At 47.8% G+C, this 17,845-nt stretch overlaps 1 protein-coding gene across 2 annotated transcripts; it reads left to right on the top strand.

Annotated features, from left to right (window-relative positions):
* The first annotated feature begins 4,572 nt into the window (after positions 1–4,572).
* On the top strand, positions 4,573–12,291 carry OCSTAMP (osteoclast stimulatory transmembrane protein). 2 transcript variants are annotated; one of them, XM_075108836.1, is made up of 4 exons: positions 4,573–5,175; positions 5,308–5,397; positions 6,315–7,359; positions 8,405–12,291. In XM_075108836.1, the coding sequence occupies exons 2-4, from the start codon at positions 5,354–5,356 to the stop codon at positions 8,738–8,740; spliced, it is 1,425 nt and encodes a 474-aa protein (XP_074964937.1). In that variant the 5' UTR covers positions 4,573–5,175; positions 5,308–5,353; the 3' UTR covers positions 8,741–12,291. The 2 variants fall into 2 exon arrangements, with proteins under 2 accessions (XP_074964937.1, XP_074964936.1); XM_075108835.1 differs by having other exon boundaries at positions 5,277–5,397.
* Positions 12,292–17,845: the final 5,554 nt, after the last annotated feature.

Raw genomic sequence — 17,845 nt, 5'->3', positions numbered from 1 at the left:
GGAGAGTAGGGCGATGCTCACCAGCCCCAGCTGCTGCTGCGGGGAATTACTCTGGGGTCACATGGTAGGTGGGGACTTGAGGGGGTTGAACCGAAACCGCCAAAACCAATTAAATATGGAACTTTGATCAGTCAAGTTCAAAAAAATCCTTAAGGTTCAACAAAATCCTTAAGTTGAACAAAATCCTTAATGACTGTGGAAAATGTACAATAAAGCACATTTGTTAGCACGTCACATCGTCCTGTTTGCTCTGTAAATTGAGAGGAGACAAGCAAAGCCCCAGCCTTCCCCTCCCCTAGCTTCACCCCCTGATTTGACCAGTGGTTCCTCAGGAGGAGCAGGAGAGCAGTGAGGTCTCCCTCCCGGTCTCAGCCAAAATGGAACCCTGTTAAGCAGAGGAGCAAGACTGGGAAGGCTCCTAGTGCAGCATCTCAGGGCTGCTGTGCAAAAGAAGTGCAGCCCCGGCAGCTGCCGTTGCTGGGGGTACCCTGTATCACTGTCCCGCTTCCTCGCGGCAGCTCCGTGCTGGTGGTGCGCTGGCTTTGGGCACCGTCGTTCTGCACGGATGTTCCTCGTCATGGCTTAGTGACGATGGGCTGAATGGTGAAGGGAAGATTGCTCCCTGCAGCTTCCTTTCGCAGCTGGCTGTCCCAGGAACAGTGCAGCACGGCCGTCCTGGGACCAGAGAATGGGCTGTGCCCCGCATGCCTGGTGCTGCAGGAAGGAGCCCTCCTGTGCCACTGACCTGCTGCGGCTAGAGCTGCTGCTGCAGTGAGGCAGAGTCGGTCACTGGAACAGAGCTGCCTCTGTCCCTGCAGCCTGGAGGACAGGCAGCAAGGGCCTTTGGATCATCCAATTTTGAGGCTCAAAGGGTAACATCCAGTCCAGCTCCATTGCAGATGTAGGGGTCACAGATTTACTTACGGTCTCAGCTCTGGCTTGGTGCATCCTAGTTCAATCCAGGAGGATGGTTTTGCTTGGGCATGAAAGCAGAACTGAGGCCACAAAGTTTGTGTGGAAGTCTCCAGAAGCCACTCCCAGCACCCAGGCATGTCTGTGGCACTAGCTGTTCAGAGATCAGAGGTATTTCACAAATGCAGCCAGGGAAGGTTTATTATCTCTGTGCCGACATGGGAAGCTGAGGCAGAGAGGGGACCAGTGACTTGCCCAAGGTCACACAATGGGGTCTTGGCAGATGTGGCAAAGGTGTGATGACCACCTGGATCCTAAACCTCTACTTTAGTCGAAGACCTGGCTTCTGCCAGCTCTATCAGCAGCCTCTGCATTTTCCAGGGCTCCCCAGAGGATCTGGTTTAAGGCATGTGGATGACGGCATTACCTAATTCTGCTTTTTCATATCCAGGCACCTGTGAGAGCAGCAGTTGTCTGGCATGCTTGATTTAATATTTTTTTTTAAACAGAGATATTAAGATTTAGTATATCTGGGGTTCAAGGGTGAATAATTTCTGATTCCATTTGCTGCCTCCAGTACTAAAATTTGCCAAAAGCAGCTTTTAAGGGTAACTCAACTCCATTATTCTTTAAGGGTCTGTGATGTGAGGAAAGATATGAAAATTTCCAGGAAAAGGCATTTTAAATGCTGTACTAACCTTTTTAAAGGAACTTTGCCCACCTATGCACCGTTTCTCTAGGAATGTAAAAATCCAACAACCATCACAAAAGCCATTCACATCAGCAGTCTGCTTGTGAATTTTAATTAACAGGAAATGCCATTCACGCATTGAAATTCAACATCCAGAATATCTCTGCTTTACTCCTTTGATGTTCTCCATCCAATCCTGGCCCAACATCCACATGTTCTCCTGAGACACTTGGAGGAGAATTACTCTGGTTTATTTACAATAGGAAAGCATTTTGTAGTATCTTATCCCAGAAGCATTCAAGTTTCTTTACACACTGTTCAAACAGAAGAGCTGCTTTATGGGTCTTTACAGCAGTGAGTGGTTCTGGGGCTATGCTCAGCTGATTTCCACCAGTGATGCTGGATGTTCAGTAGAGAAAAGGAAAGCTTCCAGAAACAAATGAAAGCCTGGCATGATAGGGGAAATTCAGCTATTGCAGGTTACATAGCCTTGGTTCCCTTGTCATGGTTATTGCTCATCAGTCACTGAAAGGATATTGCCAGGATTTTTCTATATTTCTATAGTAGAAACCTAAGACGACACGACCTGGCTCTGTATCACTGTAAGTTGTTCATTTGCATGTGATTTTAACAAGCAACAAATCACACTAATGGGCTAATCTTTCCCACACCCCCGATTTCTTGAATGGCAGAATAACATGATCAACAGGTGCTGATGATATTATCGTGGGGAAGTATCTTCAGCCTTAAATCATCCTATTTTTATCCCTCCATCTTCTTTACCCAGTCATTTTCTTAAGCTGTATAGTTCATGTACCCCACACTCTACCTGTGATACAGCTGCTCCTTTACATTGCACCCCCTCCCATCCGTGTCACCCCTGTGGGGTTACCCTGTCACTACAGGTTGAACGTGCAGGTGTCTTGGCAAGAGGTTCTTGTTGTGACTCCCCTGAGACCCACTCTGTGAGCACTGCAGTCTGCAAAGCAGAAAGGGATTTAAAATCTCTGTCCTGGTGGGTACAAGATCAGTCACCATCCCTAATCAGAGCAAAGCCAGGCTATGCTTTCTGGCTATGATACAAATGAAACCCTCTGTTGTCTTCCTAGAGTTACAGCAAGCTAGGTGGGTCTCTTCTTTCTCTCCTAGTGTAGTGCTAAAAAGTCTACATCAGGGATGTTAGAATTTTTTAGAGCTTGAGGTCTATAGAGACTGCAGCTTGTCAGGAAAGCAAAGCCCCCTTATACCACCTGGGAGCTGGGCCACAAGATCCCCAGTGACGCAGGGTGGGAGAGGAACCTTGAAGCATCCCATTTCTGCTTCACTTCCTCAGTCTTCCTTAAAACTGCCACCCACAGACTTCAGTTTCCGAGCCGAAATGAACAGCCTTTGAGGTACTTTAGCAGAATCTGACCGCAAGGTGTCACAGTTGCTTCGCGGAGATGGTCCCGTGGTCCCACCCGTGTCCTGCTTCCCAGCCTTCGCCCGCGGTTCTTCGCGTACCTGTATAAACTCACACACTTTTAACAATATTTTTTTTTTTGGCAAAGCAAGCTTGTTCATTGTGCTCTGGGGAAAGATGGTGACGTTGATGGCACTGATGGTTTTAGCTCATTCAGAGGTTATCAGTTTCAGTTCAGGATGTAAACCAGAAGATAACCTAGATTTAGGATAGTCCAGCCTGCAAAGATCAATTTTGAATTGCGCCAGAGGAAGACAATATAGGTTTGACTTTGCATACAACTACTTCTTGGTGCTGCCTGGAGTTACCGGTCAAGCACAGCTCTGCCCCCGACTTCAGCTCCCCTTTGCCATGTGATACAACAGGCTCAGAAAACACTCATCACTATGTTGTGGACTTGAGGGTTTTTTAGTTCTTTATTGCTAATAATTTTTTGCGACCCAAAAAGCTATCTGCTTAGCCTGGATGGGGTCCTAGGGGCTGATGAAATCAGTTAGCTCAGAAATATGGTGAGAAAGAAGTTTAATCTCAGAATAGAGACTAAGGAGAACTTGGTGAGTTTTGCAGAATACAGCTGTGGCCCTTTTGGGGTGGTCCTTTATAGTCTGCAGATTGAATTCAAGGCCTAATCCATGGCCTGTGCAAGCAATTGCTATGGATGCTCCAAACAAATGGCACTTTATTTCATATCTGCCTGGCTGGTGCCTCTTCCCAGCTGGAGGCAGTCAGAGTTTCTCATCCGGTGTCTGTGCTCCAGAGCACCAGGAGGAAACCTTTGCTCTATCAGTCATGTGGGAAAAAGAAAAACTCTAGCAATAAAACAGAGCTGTTGAGTGGAGCAGAAAGGGCAGAAAGGGCCTGGTCTGGTACCTGCAGGAAGGGCTGAAGAAGCAGTGAGAGGTTTGCTCTGCCCGCTCGTGCTCATGATCGCTCATCCTCCAATGACTGCTGCAGCCATGGGGTCTGGCCATATCCCCTGGGGAAGGTGCTGCTCTCCCACCGCTCGCTGGAGAGCAGAGGCCCATGTGCCCCGTCCCTGGGGGAGGCCAGGACAGGACTGACCTCCAACCCTTTGCCCTCTCCCGCCCAGGGGAGCATGAGAACATCCCAGGGGCCTAGCTGTTCCCACCCGGTGGGAAGTCCTGGATCAGCTTGCCTTGGCACGGGACAGCGGTTCCCCGTAAGGGGTGTGCTCAGTGGCAGCTGGGTGAGCTGTTTTGCCTTTGCCCACAAGCGGTGGCTTAGTGTGAAAGCGTCTTAGCAAAGGGGCAGGTTTTTTTGGGACCCAGGGAAGGCTCTCGTAACCCACAGGCTTAGTGCAAGGGGGTAGGCAGTGGTGGTACACTTCTCTTGTGTGCCAGCTGATCAGAGGAGGGGGGACCTTCTTCTTTGGAAACATAACTGAAGAGCAAACACCATGGGCTAGTCCTCTTCTACCAGTGGGTGGGTTTGGTGGCTGGAGCTCTGTGCCCTGCACATCCCAGCGATCAGGCGAGCTGGTCCCATGCGGACCCCACATCCTGGCTTGCACATTGGGGAGCTTCTCAGCACTTTGGGAATCCTGCCTGCGGCAGGGCTTTCTTTGCAGTGGATTTGCTTGCTATAGGGAATTGGGACAGGTTCAACTTGAAGCTTCATCTTACTCTGCTAGGACTGTGAGAGAAGCCTTTAGGTGGTTTGCGTACCCTGCACATGAGCTCACGGTTTCAGCAGGGAGCAGCAGCCTGCCAGTAAAGATGAAAAATCATCAGCCCGTGGATTGTTGGATCCTACCATGCCCTTCGTGCCATGACCGATGTCTGAAAGAGGAAAAGCCCCTGTTCTCTCTGACAGAAGTCCTAACCTTGCTGCTCGCTGGTGGACAGTGGGAGAAATCAGCTGGGATGAGACAGCTGGTTTCCCCGCAAGGTTCGGTGACACCCCATGTCCCATGTGATGCTTGTTCCATCTTTGTCAGTCCATATGTCACTGACTCATTTTTTTCAGTGATGTGTCATGAAACTAAGCCTTCTGTGCAACAACAGTAAGATCAGAAGTGTAAAGCCCAAGCAGTGCTGTGCATCCTGTCTCTGCCCTGTAGTGGGGTTATCCCCCGGGATTCACACACCAGGTTTGCCACTCACTTCAGGAACTGCCAGTGTTGTTGATTGGAATTGCCCTAAAATGTCTTTTTTAATTGGTTTTTTTTGAATCCTGGCTCTCCGGTGCTAGCTGCCTTGGTTTCCTATCCTGTGTCTCACAGGCAGCTGCATCCAGGATCCTCTCTGAGAGCAATAAGGCACTGGAGCATGAAGAGTTTTCAAGCAAGACTGGGGCACCTCTCCGCCACTGGGTAAGTAGTGTCTGCTTTAATCCCTCTCCTTCCCTCTGTCTTGATAGCTGTTGAATGGTCTTTTTCCACTGAAGAATGTCCTTTGCTAGTCAAAATTCTTCCTCAAAGGGTAACTGAGGCTGCTGTCAGGCGGGGGGGAGATGGGAATCGTCTGGCTGGGTTTAGTCCTGGGGAAATGCTTTCTCCCTACCAGGTTTTCTAGTCTCTGGAGAGTCACTCCAGATGTGAGGCCTGAGAAATTATATTCCTTCCCAAACATTTGTTTTCATTAGACTTTTAAATAGCTTTATGGGACATTTCATTTTGTCTGCAGTCGCCAAATTCTTATCCTTGGAGATTTCCTCTGGTACTGGAACTTCAGTGTGAAACTCTTTTCTCTGATCAGTTCTTTATTTGTCACTCTTAAACCTGCAGATTTTTGTTTAGTGTCCTCCTATCAGGCAGGGAGATCAGAAACTCCCACTCAACTGCCTCTTATTCATTGAACACCTCTGTAATTATACAGCTGTTCTAACAATTTCCACAGCAGCCAGGAGCCTCCTCTTTCTCCCTGCAGCATCCTCTAAATAACAACTAAAGCCACTCCTAGCCGCTGCTAAGGAGTTGACCCCTCTGAATGAATATATTACAATTTTTATAGAATAATACAATGCTTTCCAGCCCTTGCATTAGAGGAGAAGCAGTCACACTGTACTTGGTATTTGATCTTTCAAGAACTGCCTTGATGTTCTGTGTCCTGCCTGCTTCCAGGGGCGATCTCAGTCCTAGCTACTCAGGTTAGAAGAGAAGTGGAGGAGGGTGGAGGCACTCGGAGAAGGACATTATGAAGACCCATGAATGATCATCTCGAGAAAGCCCCCTAATTAGCATGTTTCTGTACTTCCTCTGTTAACACCCGCTACTTGCTCTTTGTACAGGATGAGAGCCCGTGTCTACTGTGAAGACTTTCTGTTCCCAAAGGTGCGCAGGACCATGGCAGACCAGTGGTCTGTTTACTCCAAGCCTGTCCCAGCAAATGTCAGAGAGCTGTGGACCTTGCTTCTGCAGTGTTCATGCACTACAGTGGTGATAGGAGGCCTCTTTTACAACTGGATGTTTGCTTCCCTGGAGTACTCCCAGCACCTCTGCATTGCAATGGCAGTCTCCTTCAGTCTGCTCCTTCTCCTGACCCTTTTCTTGGTGCATCCTGCCCGTTGTGTCTTCAGTATGATCATGCCTACGTTAGGTACCAAACAAGGCCGGAAGCTTCTCTTGTCAACCTGCATCATGATAGTAGTGGTTAACATAACACCCAACATCATAAGCAACATTAAAACCATACTGCAAATTATAAAGTGCATCTGCAAGAATTCCTCTGAGAGTCTTCTGAACTCAACTGCTCTGCTAGAGACAGCTTCCTGGCAGTTTGGGGATGCAATCCAGGAAACAGTTAATTCCATTAATATTTATAGGCCTATGAATGGACATTTTCAGTTTTCTTTGCTTAACAACAGCAGCTTGATTTACCAACAAATGCACCTTGCTGGTGAGAAAATTGGGAGGGACTTTTTGGCTGTTGAGATACTGGTCAAAGACTCTGTACGAGTAGGCAACAGGCTGGTTGCCGGCTTCTCCACGCTCTATCTCTGTTTTGAGTCCACCTGGTATTTGAAAAATTATCTCACCAACCTTCGCTTTGACAATTTTTACATCACGAAGAAGCTGGAGCGTTTAGCTGTGGAGAAAAGATCAGCTCATCTGCTGGTGGGCTCATCCAAAAGCCTTATTCGACCATCAGGCTTGAAGTTGTCCCGGGAAGAAGTTATGCTGTGCCTCGTTCAAGCCATGCTTCTCACTGTGGCCCTGATGCTGATGCTGGTGGTCGTGGCAATGGACCACTTTGCATTCAGGGTGGCAGACACCGTGGTGAGAAAGGCGGCTCAGTTCTCTGCGGTGCCCGTCACTCTCAGCATCAAATACAAAGTAAGTGTTGGAGTCCCCTCTCCTTCCCTGCGTGGGAACCCTGCTAGGTATCACATCACAGGAGGTGGTGGTGGGATTTAAAATTTTTGTAGCCTTATTTACATGATCCTTACTTCCCTCCCCAACAGCCAGCTGGACAAGAAACCTAACAGGCTTGAGGGGAAGGAGGTAGAGACACAGCCTCAGTTGTTCCTTCCAGTGCATCAAATAGCAGCGTATGCCCACTCCAAAGTACGGCCCCTTGGGAGTGAGGAGAGGAGTAAATGGTGCCTCATGCTTCAAAGACACTGCTAGCATGTGGCAGTGGGATGTCCCCGTACCTCCAGGTCCCTTCCCTAGGCAGGGTGGAGGAACAAGTGTCCCTGCGGCACTGTCCCCCTGCCACAGAGTGGGTGCAAGCACAGAAGGAAGGGGGAAGCAGATGAATACATGTCTCGGCTGTCAGGATGTCTCCTCATCTTATTGCCTGGGCTGTTCTTTAAGGAGAAAGCCCCGCTCACTGGCTTTGTTGTCCTCCCATACAATTCTTTTCACAAGCCTCCCCAGTGTCTATCGATTTTAATATCTTTTATCTGGACTAGTTCTGGTTTAGTTTTTTACCTTTCCTCTTCTACCATGCAGCCTGCCTCCCTCCTCAGCCCTGGGGTTCCTTAGCACAGATACCTGCTTATGATGAATTTACAGTAAAATGATCAGGGCTCAGAAAAAACCTCTGATATTCAAATATGCAGCCACTAATACTGCTGTCTATTATGTTTTTATTGTAAGTCTCACACAGTGAATACCTGTTAGGATCTCTGTAACAGCAGATGAAGATCACAGATAAGCCTGGGTCTCACCATGCCAAGTACTTGGTGCCTACACATCATGCTGTTACTCTCACTCAGCCTGACGTGTGCATGCACTTCAACGTCCTTCTCTTAACGCACCCAAACACGCGGTAACGGTGATTACAGCCCCCATGCTGATTGTTATGTAGTAGCCAATTCATTTTGTTTTGTTCATACCCCGTTTAACTCTTAACTCTCAACTCTCTTAATTTCAGGCTAAAATAGGGATCCTGCCCTCTCTTTTGAGACTCCTTCTTTACAAAGAATTAACACTTCTGGACTTTGAAAAAAACTACAACCATTCTCTGATCTTCAGCTCTGCCCACTGTAGGATCAGTCCCCCCACGCCTCCCAACCCCTCTGTGATGCTTGTCGTGGGGCTGCTCTTCTGCATCCTCTATGCCACCGTATTCCTGGAAACCTATGCACACCGCCTGTGCAGAAAAATTGCAGGCTCCTTCTTTGAGACCTGGGAGGAGAAGCGAGCACATTACCTCTACAAGAAGCTGTCCAGGAAGCACAAAGAGGAAAAAAACTGCGTGAGAAACTAAGGGTACTTTTGGAAATGCAGGGGATGCCTGAGACCTGTGGCAGTGGCTGGGCACAGGCTTCTGCAATGGGATCCTCTTTAACCTTCCAGATTCAGAGAAGTGTTTGGAGTCTGGGGGAAAATATTTGCCAATACAACCCTCCCCACCCCACCAAGGTGAAATGTCACATTTTGCATTAATTTGAGAAAAACAGGCTAAATTTACTTCTTTTTTTTTTTTCTCTAGAAGGTCTGGAGTCGGCTGTTCCGGGAATGGTGGGAGATAGCTCATATGACTTGGAGGATATCTGCAGTATTAGGCAAAATTAAGTGGGAAACATGTGGGTGTCGTGGTGGGGGAAGACCTCTTTTACTTCCCCCATCACATCCATGCGGGAAGTACACACTTCCTTTCTTTCTCAAGTTATACCATCAGGCAGCAAGAAAGAAAACTCATTTGAGTTGATTAATTTAATTTTCAGGGAGTTTTTCTTTCAGGTTTCATGCACAGAAACCTGGGTAGACTGGATAAATATTAGCTTTTAGAAGATTATTCATGTAAGAAAGTGTCATTTCAGTGAAAAAAATTCAAGACCAATATGACCATAAGATGCACATCCTGGGCATGGGTGGTGGTGGAAATCACCTCATGAGGACTTTATGAAATCAATTCGCAATGGCTCTTCAAAATAAAGTATAAATAAAATAGCTTAAGGAACTCAAAAGAGGATGAGACCTGCCAATAAAGGCCAATTTGGGTGTCAGTCTCTGTTTCCAAGTTGCAAGTGATGGGACGAGAAGAAAAAGCCTCAGGTTGCACCAGGGGAGGTTTAGATTGGATGTTAGGAAAAATTTCTTCACTGAAAGGGCTATCGGGCCTTGGAACAGGCTGCCCAGGGACGTGGTTGAGACACCATCCCCGGAGGTATTTAAGAGACACGTAGATGTGGCACTTAGGGTCATGGTTTAGAGATGGACTTGGCAGTGTTGGGTTAACAGCTGGACTCGATGATGAATACATAAACTTGACATTTGAATGAGTGCTCTGCAGGGAACAGGGAAGTAGCAGGACTTGGAGGGCTGGACTTGCCTGAACCGAGAGCTGGTTTTATGTGTTGGGTTGTTTCAAACTCAGAAACTATGGTATTGTATCCAAGATGCAAAAATCCATCACTGGTGGAGCATCTGAAACATTATTTTTGAAAGAGAGGCAGATCAGACACCTCTCTAAGGGCAACAGCCAAAGGAGGGGGAGTTAAATCAGTGCCAGGTTAAAAACAAAGCAACTTTGCAGCTTTGTTTCCTCAAAGTATCTCTATTATTTTCCTCCCTTCTCCCATTACAGTCTTCATTAAGGTAATTATTTGACATAATGCACCTCAATGATATTAAATTATAGAAGTGAAGTGACAGCTGCAGCCACATGCACCAAATTCTCTCAGCTTCTGAGGTACTTGAAACAAAGTGGGTCTGGATTATTTTTTTTAAGCATCTCTCTTACAAAACCCTTGTGCATTCATCTCCCCAGGTTTCTTAATTCCCTGCTGTCTGATGATTAATCCAAGAACCTTTCTGCCTCTACAGCAACTAGGAGGCTTTGTCCTGAGGTTTCTGTAGAAAATGATCTGTGTTCTTTTAGGGAAAGACAAAATATTTCCACGTGCCCATTAAGTAGCCAAGATTATCTGGAACCAGGGGTTAAAATAACAGGGAGGAGAACAGAGGAGCCCCTTCAGCCGGCAAACCATGCCAGCAGCATGTTGCCTTCCAACAAGCACATCTTGTTTTTCCTTGGGAAGAGTAATCTTTTGTGCATTAATCCTTAAGATCTTTTTTTTAATGTCCAGTGGCATTTAGATCCCCCCTGAGCAATGTCCAGTTCCTCTCCTTGCCTTCCAAGGGAGGTCTTCAGAGAAGACTGGGTCATGGGGAGAGGAGGCTGAAATGGTGAAGTGCTGGAGATCAGCATGGGACTGGCTTTACTTTCGCGATGGGCCCTCCAGGTTCAGATGGGGCTTCGGAGCAGATGAGACCAGAGAGACAGGCTAAGAGGACTAAGTACCACCCTTCGGACAGGCACTCTCCAGCTCCCAGCCAGGGCAGCTGGGCCGTATATGAAGCAGCTCCTGAAACACCCCTTCTCAGCCTCAGAAATAATATTTGCTACAAAAAACTGTTCCCAAATTGGTTCTTCCTGTCTCCTCTAGAGTCTCCTTCAGCTCCCACTAAATTTTGACCACTAAAGACTAATCCTGGGAACTATGCACTTCTAGATTGTAAAATTCAGGGTCAGACAAGCCTTGATAAGTGTAATTACATCTGCTTGAAAGGATAATAATCAGTGTGAGGTACTGCCACTCTGCCTCCAGAGCTGCAGCCTTCATAATCTCTTCATGAAGCAGAAATGTGCTCCCATTTCCATTTTGCAGAAGAGACTAAGGATGAGATTTTTATGAAGTTCTTTCATGGGTATCACACCAGTTTCAGTGGTTTCAGTGACAAGGATCCATAGGCAGCAGAGACCCTGTTGCCTGCCTGCATCTAGGGGTGAGTTCTCCTGCCCTCATTTGGACATCTGCCCTAGGAGGCAATGGATCATGCCCAACATGCCGTCCATCTCCTCAGCCTCAGGGCCCTCAGACATGTTTTTTTCCTTTAATAGTCATATAGAAATTAGTAACAGAAGAATTTGGGTTTGGAAGTGTCACGGTTTTAGCTGGGATAGAGTGAATTTTCTTCACTGAGCTGGTATAGAGCTGCGTTTTGGACTTAGTATGAGAATAATATTGGTAACACACTGATATTTTAGTTGTTGCTGGGCAGTGCTTGTACTAGTCATTTTCCAGCCTCTCATGCTCTGCCGGGTGCGCAAGAAGCTGGGAAGGGAGGGGGCACAGCCAAGAGAGCTGATCCAAACTGACCAAAGGGCTATTCCATATCTTATGATGTCATGCCCAGTATATTAACTGGGGGGAGTTCGTCAGGGGAAGCAGCACTCGTGGCTCAGGGACCGGTGGCGTTGGTTGGTGGGTGGTGAGCAGTTACAGCACTTGTTTGGCTTTTTTCCATCCTCCTGAGGTTTCACCTCTCTCTCGTTATTTTCCTTTTCTTTATATTATTATTATTGTTTTATTTTAATTATTAAACTGTGCTTTTCTCAACCCACAAGTTTTCTTCCTTTTGCACTTCAAATTCTCTCCCCCATCCCACAGGGGTGGGGGGAGTGAGCGAGTGGCTGTGTGGTGCTTAGTTGTTGACTGGGGCTAAACCACGACAGTCAGGTGAACACCTTTCAAAGCACCGGCGAGGACGTGAGGGTCAGGCAGTAGCTGAAAAACTAGCTTATGTCATACCGATACTGAGGCTTGTTACTTAGAAAGGAGGGTAATAAACACTGTGCTGTGAAGTGTCATCTCATTAGTTTCAGAAGGGTTTTTTAAAATATAGGAAGGAAAAAGTCACTTTGATACCCATTATAGTTATTTTAGAGGTGAAGTTGTACTGATATTATAACGTGTGTATGCTGAAGGCTGATATACTTGAATATCACTGAGACATCAACGCTCATGGAAAGGTGTTAACACAAGAGTAATGAGAGTTGATGTCATCAAATATAGATATGTATCATACATAGTTCAGTGAAGAATCTGTTTTAAGGAGACAAGGGATGTTGAAAGCTGGCTGTTTGCCATTATGCCACTTAACCCAGAGCCCAGATTTTCATGTGAGAAACTAAACCAGGAACCTGTGGCAGACGTGACACCTGAGTGGGAGACTCAGGGAAGAAGAGCTCTGGGTGGTTTCCAGCCTGCAGGACCAGCAAGGAGGGTCATGGGAAAACCACATGTAGGGAGTTAAACCTAAAGAAGCATGTGGCAGAGGTGAGACCTGGGGCAGCCCGCGTACGGTGAGCAGTGGGGACCTGCCATCACGGCTGGAAGGAGCTTAGTCGCTGCAGTAACTTTGTTTTTCAGCTCCCTGGGGGTATGAGCAGGACTCCAGGAACAGAAATGGGAAGGGAGGCCCTGAGGAGTGGAGGATGGTCCGACAGTCCCTGCTTCAGCAGGTACAGCTTGTGCAGCACATCAGGCATGTTGTCCCTGGTGCCAAATTGGGCTGCAATGCTTTCCCTGGGTGGGGGGCTGGTGGGAGGCAGAGCTGCTGGAAATTGCTTTGCTCTCCTGCGAAGTGTTGTTCCTCAGCAAGATAAAAGCATAACAAAATGTTGCCCATTATAGATAGTGCCATATTATGTGCTTGAGAGGAAAGCTGCTTTGCCAGTTTGCTTGATGGTGCAACAGAGAAATACTAAACAGATTTAAGCAGCAGGCAAAGTTAATTTAGTCACGTATATTTATTAAGTAGGACTAATTTACAAGCCCCCTTATTTGCTAAGGGATTTTTATCACTCAGAGCCCCTCCACACTCCCACTCTCACTTCTGCTCATCACGGCTCTCATTGCCTTCGTTTTCGCTCAGCACCACCCTTCCGTCTCGCAGGCAGAAGGAAGCGGGGAGCGAGGCTTTGCCCTGTGTCACCTCCACGTGTGAGCCCCCGGCACTGTGCCTGGAGCCCATGGGCCAGGTTCTGCGTGCCCACCTCCTCCATGGGGGAAATCCCTGCTGGGCAATGCTGCTCCCACACTAGCTCAGTGGCTTATTTACTGTCTCTAACTGCTCTCTGCAGGGAAGGATTTAATCACATCTGGCTTCTAGTTTTTGAAATCTGTGATGTTGAAGGTTCAGGGTCAAATGTTCATGTGCAAAGAGGCAGAAGCATGGCTGGGGAGCATTTGGTGGTGGGTACCAAACTTCCTTGCTGTTGCTTATTAGTGCCAACATTAGCCCACAGCTTTGCTGATGCCAGCCTTGACCCTGGTGTCAGTGGCTTGTCATTGTAACTCAGATCTGCTTCAGGTCAGTGGAAACGTTACCATTGATTCTGGGGGAGCCAGAGCAGCCCACTGTATGTGGAGTTGCCCTTTCCTGCTGCTTGCTGTTACAGAGCTGGGTGCTGCAGTAACCCATCACGGACATGGGAGCCGGAGGGGTTTCTGGAGGGCTGGGCAAGAGAGGGGATTGCAACAGCAACTGGCAGCTCTCCCTGGAGCTCCTGATGGAGTGGGGCTCGTTGCTGGGGGCAAAGTCCTTTATTTTAGCCTTGGTGCGGGGATGACCCTGTCCAGAATCATTTCACCCACCAGGTTGCCCTGATGCCATTTTCCCCAGGAATTACCACCACCTGCTGCCCGCAGAGCTGTGTTTGGCAGGGCACACAGGAGTGGATCGAGCAGGGCTCTTTGCCTGTTTTCCTCCTTGCACTTGAGGTTTGAGACTTCTTAATTACCTAGAGAAAAGTATTAATTACAAGAAAGAAAGGCCCATGGATTACTCTTCCCTCCACCAGTGCAATAAGCCCAGGGGACAGAAAGACCCTCACATGTGGGACAGGATCCACCCTGAAGCCCCTGATTCCCTTGGGGTTTTGTAGTGTATTTTTGTGGATTTTTCATAGATAAAATATATGCTAAGTTCCTGCTTATGGCTGTCTGGCAGGCAAGAATGGATGGCCTTAATATACTGAGGAGCAAGTGTAAACTATTCAGCTAAGACAGTGCCCTAGGAAAGCTCTCATCCATAGCCACAAATCTGCATCCACCAACCAACTGACCAAAAACCTCTCTCCAGAGGTATTTCCTGATTTTTAAGAATATTCAATTTTTATTGCATTTGTCCTATCTATAGTATTTGCACTGTAATTACAATGAGGAAGCAACAACTACATGCACCAAACTTTAGAAAATGATGTATTAATGAACGTAAATAGAAGCAAATCAAAGCTCTGCCCTGGATGCATGCCCTTGCTCACAGTACCACGCACCATACCCAAGGAGGCATCAGCAAACACATGGAGCACACCTCTCTGTGGGAAGCCTCCTCCTGGCGTGTGAGGCGCTGGTGATTTGTAGCATGGTCAAAAGTGTCAAATGAAGCATGACTTCAGTGAAGGAAAGCAAAAAAATGCTGATGTGCAGCCTTCTAGAAGGGAAGATCTCTTTCTTTGATTTTACTGCCGAAATTTCTTGCTCTGCAGAAGCTGATGCTGTGGCTGGCCACAGAAAATTGCTCTCCATGTCACCAGAGCTGCCCATTGCAGTAAGGCTGGTGGCACAGGGCCAGCTGGCACCGTGCACCCGCAGGGTGCTACCAGAGGCACTGGAGCCCAGCGGGAGACAGTCCTGAATGGTTCATCCCATCTTCCATAGAAATATGCAAAAGCTCCCAGCAGTGACTCAGTAGTGATGCTCTCCGTGAGTCTGCATCTCATATTACCACTGAGATGGGGAAGCTCAAGCCACACCCTGCACAGGCAGGGAACAACTGAGCATTTACTTAAGGGAGCACTTTGTGCCTGAGAAGCCCCATCTGAAGGCAGCTCCACTGTGCTGAGCACTGCATGGCCACCCAGCAAGGGCAGCTCTGGCCCAGGGCATTTACCTTTTAGACAAGGATGGGAGAGATGAGGAAATTCCTTGAAGCCTTAAAGACAGTTGGTGAGGGGGAAAGCCTCTTTCAGACAGGGATTTTCCTTGCGTTTCCTGCAAGGACAGCCTACTCCAGGGTCTTGGCTGGACTGTGAGATGCTGGTGCCAAAACAAGAGGCAGGAAAAAGAGACAAGACTATCTTCGGAGATAAGAGGTGATAAACAAACCGCTATCTAAGTGCAAAGGTTGCCAGAGGCTGGTCTGAAGCAGCAAATAGATGTCAGCACCACGTTATCCTGAACCTATGCCCAGCACTGGTGAAAAGTGGCTGTTTTCTGACGTGGGGCCGAAAGCACAAATTCATAAACCCACTAGGACCACTGCATGCCTGCAGTGTCTGACATCTGCACTGGCCTGGCAGATGCAATCCAGGACTATCAGGACCAGTAGCTGATGACCAGGCAACCCATTACTCCTAACATGATATCAAATAATTATATTGAAGCAACTGCCAGGAGATGCAATGTGAACAGAGAGCTGGTACCACGGCTGGTTCTTGTTCTTTTGAGCAAATTCTCTTAGAGAACAACTTTTTTTCCAAGGAGGAAACAAAATGTGTCAAAATGAGTTGGAGGTGCAAGACAGCTGCAGAGAGAAGGGGAAGGATTTGCAATTCATAGGGAAACTTGCCCTAGTCCTGGCTCTTTCGAATGCAGATTGTGTCAAGGTTTCACTCTGAACTCAATGCCTTACATTTTGCAACAGAAAATTTCCAAATTAGCTGTAGCAGGCCTTCAGGCTGCAAGAAAATGAGTGGAAATGAGGAAGAAGCAATGCTGGTTACTCCAGAAGGCTGTTAAAAGCCAGGATGTCAACACAGAAGCCCATCCACCAGGCACCTTTCTCAGCCCCCTGGTTTCCGTGACTCTGTGCACATCACTGATTTCTGAAGGTGATGGGAAATTTGACCACCAGCTCACTCTTGAGGCACTCAGAGAAGCCCTGACATGTGTGATTTCAGCCAGTAACTCCAGTGGTTTGCAGGCGATGTGAGATGTCATGGCACATTGAGGTGATGCTGAAGAAATCAAGTTCACCAGAGGTTTGCCTCCATAACTTCACAGCCCTTCCCAAGCACCAGGGCAGAAGCAGTTCTGGGTTTCTTTGCAGATAAGCCACTAAGGAAATGAAATCACCAGAAGAGATGTTTTCAACATGCAAATGTAAGGGGGGAAAAAGTACCATGTTTCCACACATTTCTTATTTATATGCTGTTCTGGTTGAACCTTCTGTAATCCTTCATCCTACCTGGAAATAGCTGGGGAGATGCTTTCATATCTGAGAAGGGAGAGAAGCCAATTTGTGAACTTATTTCCCAAGAGATTTAAAAAAAAATCACAGCAGTATGACTGCTCGGGAGTGATCCATGGCTTGGATAGGAAATTTTCCTGTGACGTAGGTTGAGAAACTGAAATGGCTAAGTTCAAAGGCCAAAAGCTTCCTCTTGCATTAGTTGGAAATATGCTGTGGCTGTTCAGCCAATAAAGCAGGAATGCTGTGAATTACAGAAAAGAACAGGTCATAGCTGAGGGCTCGGCTGGGCTGGGCTGGGTCACCTTTGCCTTTTAGCAGGGGAGAGAAAAAATTGCTCCACGTGCCCGATGCTTCATGCTCTGCACTACCAGGGCATCGTCAATGCCAAGATTACAACCCCAGTTAGGCAGGTGTGTGGGGTAGGCAAAACTTTGGTCCTGTCTAGCCAAAAAAAAAGGTGCCTAAAACCAGTGTGGGTTTTGCTCTCTCATGAGCAGCTGATGTTGCATGTGAGGTCCTGGTCTCTGCAGGAGGCGAGCAGTGCTCCTGACAGGGCTGACAGGAGGAAGGAGCTTTCTCTGGCATTAAAACAAATTCATCTCAGAATGGGAAGAGCTTTTTCCTCTGGCTGGACACTGCGATGAGCAATGCCTGCAGGAAAAATTGAAAAATGATCACACCCCACCATCAGCTGAAACCCTTTGAAACCACTAATTGGGTGGAGGAGGCTGCCTAGCAGCAAGAGCTGCTGTAATTTCACACGTTGCGCTTTGGGACTAACCATATTGGCAGAATTAGTGGGTAAGGCATGATCTGTGCAGCACTGAGGCGTGAAGGCAGGAAGATTAGAGACACTCATTTGGGGGGACCATCTGTGAGAGCAGGACCAGAGAGGTGAGCTTCAGCCAGATATTTTTCTGCACTTTTGTCCCCGAGAGAGTTAGGGCGTAGTGGTGGAGTTCAGTAGTGGAGTTCAGTGATGGAGAACTTATGGACACCAGTTCAAGTGGGGTCCTGGCTATTTGCAGCAGTGCTGGCTAAGGACTTTGAGCATTTTGCCACCCCTGTGGTGGACGTACTGTCATAGCCCGGGCACTTCTGCTGGGCAAGGTGAAGGGCACACTGCTTGGTGTGATCCCCTGGTCATGACTTGACCCCCCCAGACCTGGACACCAAGCGAGGGTGGCCTCATGTCTCCTGATACACGTCGTGGCTCTGCATGCCAGATGGAAGGGGAGTGGGACCAGAGCTAAAGCCTCTCCTGGGGCTGCGCTCATCAGACGTGCAGCACGGTGCTGTACCAAGGGCTTGTTGTTACAGAGTTAAG

The sequence above is a fragment of the Phalacrocorax aristotelis genome, chromosome 13 (assembly GCF_949628215.1).
Source record: "Phalacrocorax aristotelis chromosome 13, bGulAri2.1, whole genome shotgun sequence".
Classification (NCBI taxonomy): Eukaryota; Metazoa; Chordata; class Aves; order Suliformes; family Phalacrocoracidae; genus Phalacrocorax; species Phalacrocorax aristotelis.
Note: the sequence above shows the minus strand (reverse complement) of the source record. Positions and strands in the feature narration are given on the sequence as shown.

Coding starts and splice junctions, on each gene's coding strand:
- OCSTAMP (XM_075108835.1), top strand. CDS start 5,061: ATGAAACTAAGCCTTCTGTGCAACAACAGTAAGATCAGAAGTGTAAAG. Junction 5,176..5,276: donor CCCCGGGATTCACACACCAG/GTTTGCCACTCA, acceptor CTCCGGTGCTAG/CTGCCTTGGTTTCCTATCCT. Junction 5,398..6,314: donor GGGCACCTCTCCGCCACTGG/GTAAGTAGTGTC, acceptor CTCTTTGTACAG/GATGAGAGCCCGTGTCTACT.